Genomic DNA, 15,173 nt, shown 5'->3' on the forward strand with positions numbered 1-15,173 from the left:
TAAGCACAGGTTAAAGAGATGTGTATTGTCTCCAGACAGGATAGCCCGCAGGCAAGCTGTGGGGGTTACTGATAATGTGACATAAATCCAACATCCCGGTTTAGGCCGTCCTCATGTGTGCGGAACTCGTTATCAGTCACCCCCACAGCTTGCCTCCTGGATTTGCGGGCTGTCCTGCCTGGAGACAATACACATCTCTTTAACCTGTGCTTAATGCTCCCTCCACCCACATTGTCTTATCTTTAAGATCTGGCTGGTTGTAGGGATTCGCATTCTAATCAGTATTCTGTAACTTGATTTTGTGTCTCTGTGCCCTGTTTGAGAGCACATTTCCACTCCATCCACGAAGGAGCAGCGCTCCGAAAGCTAATGGTATTTGCTACCAAATAAACCTGTTGGACTTTAACCTGGTGTTGTTAAAACTCTTCCTAGGATAACCCTTTGTCAGAGCTTCATCAGGGCAGAACGGGAACCAAAGTGCAGAGCTCTCAGACATCAGGAAGACACAAGGAGTGAGATAGCCAAGTAAATGATACTGATTAATTGTTGCAGGTGGCTTACAGTGAGGTATGTGTCGCTTATTTTCCCATATTTCTCTGTTTAAAACACAGCCTATCACGGAGGGTGCCGTTCCACAGGCACCAACAGTTCACAGGAAGAAACAAATGAAACTCTGCACATTTCCATAGCACCTAAACACGTGCTTTTGTGAGAGAGGCAAAACAGACAGTCCGCGGACCCAGGCTAATTGTGTGGGAAGAAAATCTGGGAAATTACTCTCCAACACCCTCAGACAGTTGAAACCATTCCAGATCATTCCAAACCTCTGGATGTCCCTTTGTATGAGGTGGTCATTGCTTCAACCACACAAATATCTCAAGGTGTTATTGTACAGCTCACCCAACAGTAGCTGAATCCATTGTCCATGTCCATTCCGTTTTCAAATTCCGTAAGGAGTGCAGTCATCCTAGCACAGGCCGCTGTGATCCACACGGATTAGAACAAGGCTGAGATGGGCCAGTGTGGACTGGGCTGGGTCAGAGTGGACTGAGCTGGGTCAGAGTGGAAGTCCTTACCTGGTCTGGCCTACATGTCACTCCAGACCCACAACAATGTGGTTGACTCTTAAATGACCTCCGACCAGGGGCAATTAGGGATGGGCAATAAATGCTGGCCACATCTCAGGAAGTCACAATCCAGGCAAACTACTACATTTCTGAAGCATTCAGACATGGGCTGGGTAGTGTTTCACATTGCAGATATCTTTCAGACCTTTAAGAAGTAAAAGGCAAGACATACACCAGTGATCTCACTCCGGAGGAACCACGAACCACTGTACTGGACCCAGACCTCAGTAATAAAGTAAAAGGTAAAGTTGCCCTTGTCCCAGATGACCATGGGCTGCTCTTCCTGTTGAGCAGGAGAGCTGACTGGTGCTGATTTAACCTGAGGGTCACCACACCTGGGGCAAGGTTGAGGAGGCGGGGCCTTCATGAATGACCTCAGCCGGTACAGGAATTGAAACTGTGCTGTTGGCATCGCTCTACATCACAAACCAGCTGTCCAGCCAACTGAGCTAAACCAATGTTTTATTAATGAACTGTATTATTCAGATTGTATTGTGTCTGATCTAGTGTCCCTAATACTCAGCCAGAGCTCCAGCAGTGAAATTTACACAGTGTGAAAGGTGGGTACGAGAGAGGAAATCCCCACTTACTCAGGGAAACCAGAGCATTCAGAAGTTTACTGTGTAGTATCGTTTGTCTCGCAATCGAGCTGGTGGTGTAGTGGCATTGTCAGTGGACTAGTTATCCAGAGACCCATGCTAATCTGGGGACCCAGGTTTGAATCCCATCAGAGCATATGGTGTAATTTGAATTGAATAAAAATCTGGAATTAAACATGATGACCGTGAAACCATTGTCGGAAAAAACCCCATCTGGATCACTAATGTCCTTTAGGGAAGGAAATCTGCCATCCTTACCCGGCCTGACCTACATGTCACTCCAATCCCACAACAATGTGGTTGACTCTTAAATAACCACCGACCAGGGACAATTGGAGATGAGCAATAAATGCTGGCCACGTCCCATGGCCACATAAAAACAAGCCACTGGCAAGTGGGGGACAGAAACAGACAGAGCAAAGAGAAGCGGGTGTAACAGTGAGAAATCAAAGCAAGGGGAGTTACTGAGAGAGAAGAGAATAATGGAGAGAAAGCTGAGAGTAACAGGGAGAAGTCAGAAATGGAACAGTAATGGAGAAAAATCGGAGAGAGTTGCAGAAATAGCCTCAATCAGGGAGTAACAGAGAAAAGGATAGAACAACCGGGAGGGTAAAGTAGCAGAGAAAGTTGGATAATCACAGAGAAGAACATATTAATAACATATCAATAGAATCCCTACAGTGCAAAATGAGACCATTCAGCCTATCGGGTCTGCACTGACTCTGTGACAGAGCTTCCCACCCAGGCCCTATCCCCGTAACCCCAAGTATTACCCTGCAAATCCCCCTAACCCACACCAGACATTACACCAGTGATCTCGTTCCAGAGGAACCCCGTTCCACTGTACTGGACTCAGGCATTACATAGAACATTACAGTGCAGTACAGGCCCTTCGGCCCTCGATGTTGCGCCGACCAGTGAAACCAATCTAAAGCCCATCTAACCTACACTATTCCAATATCATCCATGAGTATGAGCTATAAGGCTTTGGCTCACAGGGCTTAGGCAGAAAGGGCGAGCAGGGGTGAGTTTAATTCATTTTTGCTGTTTCTACCTGGTACTGGCAAAGTATTGAGAGGGGATGGGTGTGCAGGCAGTGCTATGTTCCTCTTGCACTATGTTTGAGGTGAGGGACGACGTCAGTGTCCCTGCTGATTACACCTGTGGGAAGTGCACCCATCTGCAGCTCCTCCAAAACCATGTTAGGGAACTGGAGCTGGAGTTGGATGAACTTAGGATCATTAGGGACGCAGAGGTGGCCATAGACAGAAGCTTGAGGGATACAGTTACTCCGAGGAATGAAAACAGATGGGTGATGGTGAGAGGGGCTGGGAGGAAGCAGTCCGTGCAGGGATCCCCGGTGGTCGTTCCCCTTAGCAACAAGTATTCCGCTTTGGATACGTTTGAGGGGGATGACATACCAGTGGTGAGCCGCAGTGAGAGGATCTCCAGCACTGTGTCCGTCTCTGTGGCTCGGGAGGGTAAGGGGCAGAGCAGGGGGGCAATAGTTATTGGGGACTCGTTAGTTAGAGGGATAGATAGGAGGTTCTGTGGCAGCAAAAGAGACTCACGGATGGTATGTTGCCTACCGGATGCCAAGGTCCGTGACGTCTCGGACCATGTTTTCCGGATTCTGAAGGGGGAGGGGAAACAGTCACAAGTCGTGGTACACATTGGTACCAATGACATAGGTAAGAGAAGGGACAGGGATTTAAAGCGGGAATTTCTGGAGCTGGGCTGGAAGCTGAGAGCCAAGACAAAACATGTGGTCATCTCTGGTACGTTGCCGGTGCCACGTGATAGCGAGTTGAGGAACAGGGAGAGAGTGCAGTTAAACATGTGGTTGCAGGGATGGTGTAGGAGGGAGGGTTTCAGATACGTGGATAATTGGAACACATTCTGGGGAAGGTGGGACCTGTACAAACAGGACGGGGTGCACCTGAACCAGAGGGGCACCAATATCCTAGGAGGGAAATTTGTTACGGCTCTTCAGGGGGGTTTAAACTAATTTGTCAGGGGAGTGGGAAAAGGAGTTGTAGTCCAGAAGTCAGTGAGCGTGCTGAGGTATTGGGGAAGGTATCAGGGTCAAGGGTGGGTACCGGTAGACAGGAAGGTGGGTTGAAGTGTGTCTACTTCAATGCAAGGAGCATCCGGAACAAGGTAGATGAACTTGGGGCATGGATTGGTACTTGGGACTACGATGTTGTGGCCATTACGGAGACGTGGGTAGAACAAGGACAGGAATGGTTGTTGGACGTTCCGGGGTATAGATGTTTCAGTAAGTGTAGGGAAGCTGGTAAAAGAGGTGGAGGAGTGGCATTGTTAATCAAGGATAGTTTAACGGCTGCGGAAAGGCACTTCGAGGGGGATCTGCACACTGAGGTAATATGAGCTGAGGTTAGAAATAGGAAAGGAGCGGTCACGTTGTTAGGAGTTTACTATAGGCCCCCAAATAGTAATAGAGATGTGGAGGAAGAAATTGCTAAGCAGATTATGGATATGTGTGGGGGTCACAGGGTAGTTGTCATGGGGGACTTTAACTTTCCAAATATTGATTGGAACCTTTGTAGGTCAAATAGTTCGGATGGGGCAGTTTTTGTGCAGTGTGTGCAGGAGGGTTTCCTGACACAATATGTGGATAGGCCGACAAGAGGTGAGGCCACATTGGATTTGGTACTGGGAAATGAACCGTGCCAAGTGTTAGATTTGGTTGTGGGAGAGCACTTTGGAGATAGTGACCACAATTCGGTGTCTTTTGTTATTGCAATGGAGAGGGACAGGGCCGTACGGCAGGGCAAGGTTTACAATTGGGGGAGAGGTAATTATGATGCGATTAGGCAAGAATTAGGGGGCATAAGTTGGGAACAGAAACTGTCAGAGAAAGGAACTAATGAAAAGTGGAACTTTTTCAAGGAACAAATACTGGATGTCCTTGATAGGTATGTCCCTGTCAGGCAGGGAGGAAATGGTCGAGTGAGGGAACCATGGTTCACGAAAGAGGTGGAATGTCTTGTGAAAAGGAAGAGGGAAGCTTATGTAGGGATGAGGAAACAAGGTTCAGATGGCTCGATTGAGGGTTACAAGTTAGCAAGGAATGAGCTGAAAAAGGGGCTTAGGAGAGCTAGGAGGGGACACGGGAAGTCCTTGGCGGGTCGGATCAAGGAAAACCCCAAGGCTTTTAACTCTTATGTGAGGAATAAAAGAATGACCAGGGTGAGGTTAGGGCCGGTCAAGGACAGTAGTGGGAACTTGTGTATGGAGTCAGTAGAGATAGGCGAGGTGATGAATGAATACTTTTCTTCAGTGTTCACCAAGGAGAGAGGCCATGTTTTTGAGGAAGAGAAGGTGTTACAGGCTAATAGGCTGGAGGAAATAGATGTTCGGAGGGAGGATGTCCTGGCAGTTTTGAATAAACTGAAGGTCGATAAGTCCCCTGGGCCTGATGAAATGTGTCCTAGGATTCTTTGGGAGGCGAGGGATGAGATTGCAGAGCCTTTGGCTTTGATCTTTGGGTCCTCACTGTCCACGGGGATGGTGCCAGAGGACTGGAGAATGGCGAATGTTGTTCCTCTGTTTAAGAAAGGGAATAGAAATGACCCTGGTAATTATAGACCGGTTAGTTTTACTTCGGTGGTTGGTAAATTGATGGAAAAGGTCCTTAGAGATGGGATTTACGACCATTTAGAAAGATGCGGATTAATCCGGGATAGTCAGCACGGATTCGTGAAGGGCAAGTCGTGCCTCACAAATTTGATAGAATTTTTTAAGGAGGTAACTAAGTGTGTTGATGAAGGTAGGGCAGTTGATGTCATATACATGGATTTTAGTAAGGCGTTTGATAAGGTCCCCCATGGTCGGCTTATGATGAAAGTGAGGAGGTGTGGGATAGAGGGAAAGTTGGCCGATTGGATAGGTAACTGGCTGTCTGATCGAAGACAGAGGGTGGTGGTGGATGGAAAATTTTCGGATTGGAGGCAGGTTGCTAGCGGAGTGCCGCAGGGATCAGTGCTTGGTCCTCTGCTCTTTGTGATTTTTATTAATGACTTAGAGGAAGGGGCTGAAGGGTGGATCAGTAAATTTGCTGATGACACCAAGATTGATGGAGTAGTGGATGAGGTGGAGGGCTGTTGTAGGCTGCAAAGAGACATAGATAGGATGCAAAGCTGGGCTGAAAAATGGCAAATGGAGTTTAACCCTGATAAATGTGAGGTGATTCATTTTGGTAGGACTAATTTAAATGTGGATTACAGGGTCAAAGGTAGGGTTCTGAAGACTGTGGAGGAACAGAGAGATCTTGGGGTTCATATCCACAGATCTCTAAAGGTTGCCACTCAAGTGGATAGAGCTGTGAAGAAGGCCTATAGTGTGTTAGCTTTTATTAACAGGGGGTTGGAGTTTAAGAGCCGTGGGGTTATGCTGCAACTGTACAGGACCTTGGTGAGACCACATTTGGAATATTGTGTGCAGTTCTGGTCACCTCACTATAAGAAGGATGTGGAAGCGCTGGAAAGAGTGCAGAGGAGATTTACCAGGATGCTGCCTGGTTTGGAGGGTAGGTCTTATGAGGAAAGGTTGAGGGAGCTAGGGCTGTTCTCTCTGGAGCGGAGGAGGCTGAGGGGAGACTTAATTGAGGTTTATAAAATGATGAAGGGGATAGATAGAGTGAACGTTCAAAGACTATTTCCTCGGGTGGATGGAGCTATTACAAGGGGGCATAACTATAGGGTTCGTGGTGGGAGATACAGGAAGGATATCAGAGGTAGGTTCTTTACGCAGAGAGTGGTAGGGGTGTGGAATGGACTGCCTGCAGTGATAGTGGAGTCAGACACTTTAGGAACATTTAAGCGGTTATTGGATAGGCACATGGAGCACACAAGGATGATAGGGAGTGGGATAGCTTGATCTTGGTTTCAGATAAAGCTCGGCACAACATCGTGGGCCGAAGGGCCTGTTCTGTGCTGTACTGTTCTATGTTCTATGTTTATCCAATGACCATTTAAATGCCCTTAATGTTGACGAGTCCACTACTGCTGCAGAGGCAGGGCATTCCACACCCTTACTACTCTCTGAATGAAGAACCTACCTCTGACATCTGTCCTATATCTATCACCCCTCAATTTAAAGCTATGTCCCCTCGTGCTAGCTATCAGCATCCGAGGAAAAAGGCTCTCACTATCCACCCTATCTAATCCTCTGATCATCTTGTATGCCTCCATTAAGTCACCTCTTAACCTTCTTCTCTCTAACACAGCAGTGAAACAGGCCAGATCCTGAGTTGACTTAACCAGGCAGATTCCGTGGGCTTGTTTCCCTGACTGGAGAGCTTAAGATGTGGAGATGCCGGTGTGTCGATATGCGCGGTCTTCTTGGAGATCCTCTCCAAGGAGTAGTGCTCCGAAAGCTTATGGTATTTGCTACCAAATAAATCTGTTGGACTTTAACCTGGTGTTGTGAGACTTCTTACTGGAGAGCTTAAAACAGAGGGGCAAAATCTCAAGATAAGGAGTTGGAAATTTAGGGCTGAGATCAGGAGAAATGTTTTCATTCAGATGTTTGGGAATCTTTAGAATTCTCTATCCCAGAGCATTTGATGTTGTCGTTGAGCATATTCAAGGAAGAGATTGATTGGTTTTTGAACACTAAGAAGCAAAGCTCAGAGGATGGGAGTGGAAAGTGGGATTGAGGTTGAATCAGCCATGATCTGATTGGATGGTGGAACAGGCTCGAGGGCAGTATGGTCCTCTCCTGCTGCAGTATTTTATGTTCTCAAACATTTTGCAGCTTATCTTTGCTCATACGAATCAATTCTCTTTGTATTAATTTACTGAGCGATCCAGTCCTTTGCATGAATGTACATCAGGTTCAACTTGTTCTTTTCCTCTTCTCTTAATATCTTCGGATTGAAACAGGTCAGTCTGCCTCCAGTGAATATTGCTACATCAGTTAGCTATGTCTTGCTATCTAACATCTGGGACCGAGATCAACAGTCACTTTGGAGGTTTGCTTTTTCCGTGCCATGTGCCAACATTTCAGAATATTTGGTCTGGCCAGCGTTTATTTAAGAGTGGACTTTGTCAGGCATTAGAAGCTGTTCCATAAGCTTTTGGGAGTTGGTGATCTTGGCATGTAATGCTTCAGGGAGAACTGTCTGGAGGACAGAGAGAAACCTGTTTTGACGACTCGCATCTGACCCTGAGCCTGACACGACTCAGAAAACATTCCGTTCTCTGGTACACAGATCCATTCCCTGAAAGTCAGCAAGATAACTCATGCTGCACTTCTGAAGCTGATCTAATGAACATTAGGTCACAGCCATGTTTGTGGTTGCCCCCCGATGAACAACTGTAACAATTATGTCAATCCTTTGGTGTATTGTTTCTTCCTGAGATCTCCAGTTTAACCTCCCTCACCCACTCATCTTCCCTTCTCAGGAAAGCGAACAACCAAAGACCTCGTGGCTATTTCAAACAGGAAGTGGAAAGGCTGCATTTAGATGAGTTCCAGAGGTTTAATAATGTTTGCCAGCGGGTGGGGTTCATACTTGCGCTGTCCTCACTCCCCTCACCAAAATCCATGTGGAATTGAAATCAATCTGATAGGAAATTTGGCATGTCCACTACAACTCTTACCAACTTTTACAGATGCACCATAGAAAGCATTCTTTCTGGTTGTATCACAGCTTGGTATGGTTCCTGCTCTGCCCAAGACCGCAACAAACTACAAAGGGTCGTGAATGTAGCCCAATCCATCACGCAAACCAACCTCCCATCCATTGACTCTGACTATACTTCCCGCTTCCTTGGAAAAGCACCCCAGACATACTCTCTTCCATCTTCTTCTGATGGGAAAAAGATACAGAAGTCTGATAACACGTACCAATCGACTCAAGAACGGCTTCTTCCCCGCTGCCATCAAACGTTTGAATGGTTCTATCATATATTAAGCGGATCTTTCTCTTCACCCTACCTATAACTGTAACACTATATTCGGCACCCTCTCCTTTTCCTTCTCCCCTATGTACTCAATGAATGGTATATTTTGTCTGCATAGCTCATAAGTAACAATACTTTTCACTGTATGCCAACAAATGTGACAATAAATCAAATCAAATCTAGTGCTGGTTCGATAAGTGATCTCAGTTTGTTGGCTCTAATGGCATTCATGTAGGATGCTCATCGAGGAATTGAGGACTGCTTCCAGAAGGCTCCTGATTCACATATTGGGCAGTTCGCTGGATTGTCCTCGTGAGCTGGAGAGAGAGACCAGATGGTGCCAACATTTAAAAAGGCGGCAAATCAAAGCTGGTGGAAGCTCCCATTGTCGTTGGGGCTGTTGCTTTTCACCATCTTTACCAATGATCTGGATGAAGACATCATGGGAATGTTCCACAAGTTTTCAGATGATACAAAGATGTGGATATGGCAAAACCTATTGTCCCAATCACATCTTGGCTGTAGAACTGATTTGATTTTGATTTGATTTATTATTGTCACATGTATTAGTATACAGTGAGAAGTATTGTTTCTTGCGTGCTATACAGACAAAGCATACCGTTCATAGAGAAGGAAATGAGAGAGTGCAGAATGTAGTGTTGCAATCATAGCTAAAGTATAGAGAAAGATCAACTTAATGCAAGGTAGGTCCTTTCAAAAGTCTGAAGGCAGCAGGGAAGAAGCTGTTCTTGAGTCGGTTAGTACATGTCCTCAGACTTTAGTATCTTTTTCCCAATGGAAGAAGGTGGAAGAGAGAATGTCTGGGGTACGTGGAATCCTTGATTATGCTGGCTGCTTTTCTGAGGCAGCGGGAAGTGTAGACAGAGTCAATGGATGGGAGGCTGGTTTGCGTGATGGATTGGGCTACATTCATGACCTTTTGTAGTTCCCTGCGGTCTTGGGCAGAGCAGGAGCCATACCAAGCTGTGATACAACCAGAAAGAATGTTTTCTGTGGTGCATCTGTAAAAATTGGTGACAGTTGTAGTGGACGTGCCAAATTTCCTTAGCCTCCTGAGAAAGTGGAGGCGTTGGTGGGCTTTCTTAACTATAGTGTTGGTATGGGGGGAACCAGGACGGGTTGTTGGTGATCTGGACACCTAAAAGGTTGAAGCTCTCGACCATTTCTACTACATTCCCATTGATGTCGACGGGGGTATGTTCTCCTCTACGCTTCCTGAAATCAATGACAATCTCTCCTTCATTTTGTTGACATTGAGGAGAGATTATTGTCATCGCACAAGTTCACCAGATTCTCTATCTCTTTCCTGTACTCTGTCTCGGCATTGTTTGAGATCCGACCCACTACATGAATAGGATGGTAGTTCCACTACTGCTACATCACTGGCAGCTAGGCGGCTTGGTGGCACAGTGCTGCCTCACAGCACCGGCTGGGTCACTGTCCGTCTGTGTGGAGTTTGCACATTCTCCCTGTGTCTGCATGGGTTTCCTCTGGGTGCTCCGGTTTCCTCCCACACTCTAAAAGGTGTGATGGTTATCCTGGAAGTCCCTCTCTGGCAGTGTAGGTGTATTTACATCACCGTGACTGCAGTGATTCAAAAAGGCACCCCACCATCACCTGTTTCTGTGCCATTAGGATGGGCCAATAATGCTGGCATTGGCACTCAGTGACTCTGCCTACCTGTGAACAAATCTTAACAAGGTGCCAACCTCATAGTTTTAAATGAGAGAGTTAGATTGAAGGAAGATCTGGGCGAGTTGGGAAATTGGTCCCTAGTTTAGATAAATGTTGTGTTACATAAATGTTAAAATTTTATTTATTAATGTCACAAGTAGGCTTACATTAACACTGCAATGAAGTTACTGTGAAAATCCCCTAGTCGCCACACTCCGACACCCTGTATGGGTAAACTGAGGGAGAATTTAGCATGGCCAATGCGCCTAACCAGCACATCTTTCGGACTGTGGGAGGAAACCGGAGCACCCGGAGGGAACCCACGCAGACACGGGGAGAATGTGCAAACTCCACACAGACGGTGACCCAAGCCAGGAATTGAACTCGGGTCCCTGGCACCGTGAGGCAGCAGTGCTAACCACTGTGCCAATGTGGAAGGACAACACCTAGCATGTGTACACTGTGCAGAGATATGTAAAATAAATACAATATTTACACCACAGAGGCAGGGAATTCAGCTAGTCGTCATGTATTACAAATATATCTTCCACTCTATTAGTCCATCTCACCCAACCGCATATCTTTCTACTCTTTTTGACTTCATGTAGAGAATAAACACATCTCTGCCCTTCACCTCAACTATTTCTTGTGGTAAATTCCACATTCTAATTACTCGTTGAATTTACTCTTGGATTGATTAATGACCCTGACATATCTATTGTCTTTAGTCTCAGATTGCCCCACAAGCAGAAACGTTTTCTCTGCGTTTATTTTATCAAATTTTATAAACATTTAAGTCACCCTCTCATCTTTCTCCTCCTGGAGAAGATTACTTGATCAAGGGTGTGAAGCAGTAGACCAGAGTTTAGTGGAGGGTCAATCCCTGCTAGTCCATGATAAAAGCTCTGAGGCTTTTAATAAAACAAATAAAAGTGCCAGGGAGTGTTGCCAGGATGAATTAATATGAAACAAAAATTACTGCAGTGTCATGGAAGGCTTTAATTAGGCATCATCTAATGCGGCACGGTAGCACAGTGGTTAGCACTGCTGCTTCACAGCTCCAGGGACCTGGGTTCGATTCCCGGCTTGGGTCACTGTCTGTGTGGAGTTTGCACATTCTCCTCGTGTCTGCGTGGGTTTCCTCCCGGTGCTCCGGTTTCCTCCCACAGTCCAAAGATGTGCGGGTTAGGTCGATTGGCCATGCTAAAATTGACCCTTAGTGTCCTTCGATGCGTAGGTTAGAGGGATTAGCGGGTGGATATGGGGATAGGGCCTGGGTGGGATTGTGGTCGGTGCAGACCCGATGGGCCAAATGGCCTCTTTCTGCACTGTAGGGTTTCTATTGTGCCTCGTTTTGGTCCCGACACATGTCTGCAAAATGGTCAGAAAGAGGTGATTAGCTCATTCCCTTATTTAATGATTCTCAGTTTCCAGGACCGGCTTAGAGAACTGGGGCTTGAGAAAAGCATAGATTTTAAGGCAATATGGTTGAGGTCTTTAAATAATGGAGTGGTCAGTGTGGGTCTACATGAATGGGTTATTATAGAGGTTACTTCAGTGAAGGGTCATGTATGAAGCTGCTTCCTTTCTCGGTTATTGACCTCTGGGAGAAGTTGCCAAGCTTGTGGACTGAGGTTTTTAAAATTCTCTCATGGGATGTGGGTGTTGCCGGTGAGACCAGCACTTGTTGCCCATCCCTGAATGCCCTTAAAGTGAGTGACTTTCTAGGCCATTTCAGAGGGCAGTTCAGAGCCAATCACGTTGCTGTGGCTTTGCAATCTCATGTAGGCCAGACCGGGAAGGATGACAGAATCATAGAATCTCTACAAGATGGAAGGAGGCTGTTCAGCCCATCAAGTCCGTACCGACCAAATCCCAACCAAGGCCCTTTTCTCGCAAACCGATGCATTTACCCTGCTAATTCTCCTGACGGTAGGGTCAATTTAGCATGGCCAACCAACCTAACCCGCACATCTTTGGAGTGTGGGAGGAAACTGGAGCACCCGGAGGAAACCCATGCAGACATGAGGAGAACGTGCAGACTCCGCACAGACAGTGATCCGAAGCTGGTATTGAACCTGCGACTCTGGCACTGTGAGGCAGCAGTGCTAACCACTGTGCCACCGTGTCGCCCCACACATTTCCTTCCCTAAAGGACTTGAGTGAATCAGATGGGTTTTTACAACAATCAATTGTAGTTTCATGGTCATTATTACTGAGACTAACTTAATATTCCAGATTTTATTAATTCAATTTAAATTGCACTTGCTGCCATGATTTGAACCCGTGTCCCCAGAGCATTATCCTGGGCCTGTGGGCTATTAGTTCAGTAACATCATCACTACCTCCCAGACTCACTACTCACAGACATTCAAATTGCAGCAGGACAAGTTCCCTCAACTTGTCAATATTGGTCTTTATGCAGGTAGCTGGGTGTTGGGGCTGTGCCCTTCAGTTAACCTGATGTCCTGGAGTTTCGGTCAGCACCTCCAGGAGTAAGCGAGGAATTTCCCAGGCTCAGAATCATAGAGGTTTACAGCATGAAAACAGGCCATTCGGCCCAGCTTGTTCATGCCGCCCCTTTTTTTGTTATAACCCCTAAGCTAGTCCCAATTGCCCGCGTTTGGTCCATATCCCTCTATAACCATCTTACCTATGTAACAATCTGTACCTGCCTCTACTACTACCTCTGGCAGCTTGCTCCAGACACTCACCACCCTCTGTGTGAAAAAATTGCCCCTCTGGACCCTTTTCTATCTCTCTCCTTAAACCTATGCCCTCTAGTTTTAGACTCCCCTACCTTTGGGAAAAGATATTGACTATCTAGCTGATCTACACCCGTCATTAATTTGTAGACCTCTATAAGATCACCCTTAAGCCTCCTACGCTCCAGAGAAGAAAGTCCCAGTCTATCCAGCCTCTCCTTATAACTCAAACCATTAAGTCCCGGTAGCATCCTAGTAAATTGTTTCTGCACTCTTTCTAGTTGAATAATATCCTTTCTATAATAAGATGACCAGATTGGGACGTCTTGTACAACTTCAACAAGACGTCCCAACTCCTGTATTCAATGTTCTGACCAATGAAACCAAGGATGCCAAATGCCTTCTTCACCACTCTGTGACTTCACTTTCAAGAAGCTATGAACCTTTGCACCTGGATCTCTCTGTTCTGTAACTCTCCCCAATGCCCTACCATTAACTGAGTAAGTCCTGCCCTGATTCGATTGACCAAGATGCATCACCTCGCATTTATCTAAATTAAAGTCCATGTGGCATTCGTCAGCCCACTGGCCCAATTGGTCAAGATCCCGTTGCAATCCTAGATAACCTTCTTCACTGTCCAAAATTGGTCCCCCTTCCTCCTTCCTCCATCTTTTTTTTTTGCCTCTCCCAGGAGCTTGAGTACCTGCTCAGTGGGGGTGGGGCCTGTGGGTGAAAGTGATGCTGTGCAAAGCGTCTGCTCTGAAACGGGAGGACAGGTTTGATGGGCCAGCTGATCTTTACCTATCCTTTACATATTTGTACACTGGTAAAACAAATTCTTTGGCCATGAAGTGTTTTGATGTGCTGGGGTCGCTCGATGAATAGAATTTCTGCATTATTGCCTCAGTCGAGTATCAGGGTGACGGAGCGATTCTCCTGCCTGCTGCCATGCCCAGTTCTGTTCCAATCCTAATGGAGACATTTATTATTTCAGGTTGAACTGATAGACTTCAAAGGGGAGGATTTAACAGAAGGTGAAGATGGAGGCATTATCCGTAGAATTAGAAAGAAAGGACGAGGATATTCCACGCCTAATGAAGGGGCAACTGTCGAAGGTATGGCCCACATCATCAGGTTGATTGGTAACCTGTACAGGAACCATAAGATTGCAATATATCTTTCCTCCTCTCTGTTGTTAGACTGTGTATGGGCTTAAGAAAAACAGAAAGGGTGACAAACTTGTGGAAAAAACTGATTTGCTATTTTAAATTTGCACCCAAAACCTCATTCTCACTGTCTTATGTATTGTTCCCACCAGTAAAGTTCTGAAGGATAAATAATGTTTGTAGAAGAGCTAAATATTGCAGATGCTGACAAACTGAAATGAAAACACTGGGTGCCCTGACACTGATGTGAAGGTGTCTTTGCATTTATTATTGTGTCCACTGTTATAACCCAGGTCAGAAACTCCAAGGCGTTTTATGAAGTCAGCCTAGACCATAAGTTTTGCACTTTGAATTTGGCACGGTAAGCATAAGATGTTTCACTTCAGGTATGATTCAAATGACCCACTAGGGAGCTTTTATTAAACAAAGTTTATTCAAGAATACAGTTAACAATGGAAAGAAAATTAACAGTAACTTTTAACAATTACAAACAAGATAAAAAACAAAGCATGATATTGTATAAACCTTAACAACCAAATGCACTGTTCCAATCAAACAAGCCCCATAAACAAACACCCTTTTTGGGATTAGCCCAAGAAGCTCACGTTTTGTTGTTAGATTCTGCAGCTTTCTTGACACACACCCAGACAAGCTGGAAGTCAATACAGCTTCCTGAAACACCAGGGAGAGAGAGAGACAGACAGACAGAACACTGCATCCAACCTGAAATCCAACACCTTCTAACTAGCCAGCAAATACTGAAAGTAAGAACTCTTGGGAGAAGAAAAGAAGATGTCCCCACCTGATCTGTCAATCATTCTTCCCCCTAATGATTCAAAAGGTTATAAATTCCCAGAAATTGCATTGGGCCCAGAGTAAAAATAAACAAACCCCCATTTAAACCATTTAAGCATCAATAAAAGGGACATCTAATCAGGCAGCCGGTGCC

General features: G+C 45.8%; 1 protein-coding gene across 4 annotated transcripts in view; it reads left to right on the forward strand.

Moving 5' to 3' along the window:
* The window catches only part of LOC144479154 (peptidyl-prolyl cis-trans isomerase FKBP5-like), a 110,445-nt gene that overhangs the window by 60,787 nt on the left and 34,485 nt on the right, over positions 1 to 15,173 (forward strand). For all 4 annotated transcript variants that reach the window (XM_078197711.1, XM_078197713.1, XM_078197710.1 and 1 more), the window contains exon 3: positions 14,053 to 14,173. In XM_078197711.1, coding sequence (XP_078053837.1) covers positions 14,053 to 14,173 — 121 coding nt within the window. The remainder of the gene's footprint in view (positions 1 to 14,052; positions 14,174 to 15,173) is intronic.

The sequence above is a fragment of the Mustelus asterias genome, chromosome 25, assembly GCF_964213995.1.
Source record: "Mustelus asterias chromosome 25, sMusAst1.hap1.1, whole genome shotgun sequence".
NCBI lineage: Eukaryota > Metazoa > Chordata > Chondrichthyes > Carcharhiniformes > Triakidae > Mustelus > Mustelus asterias.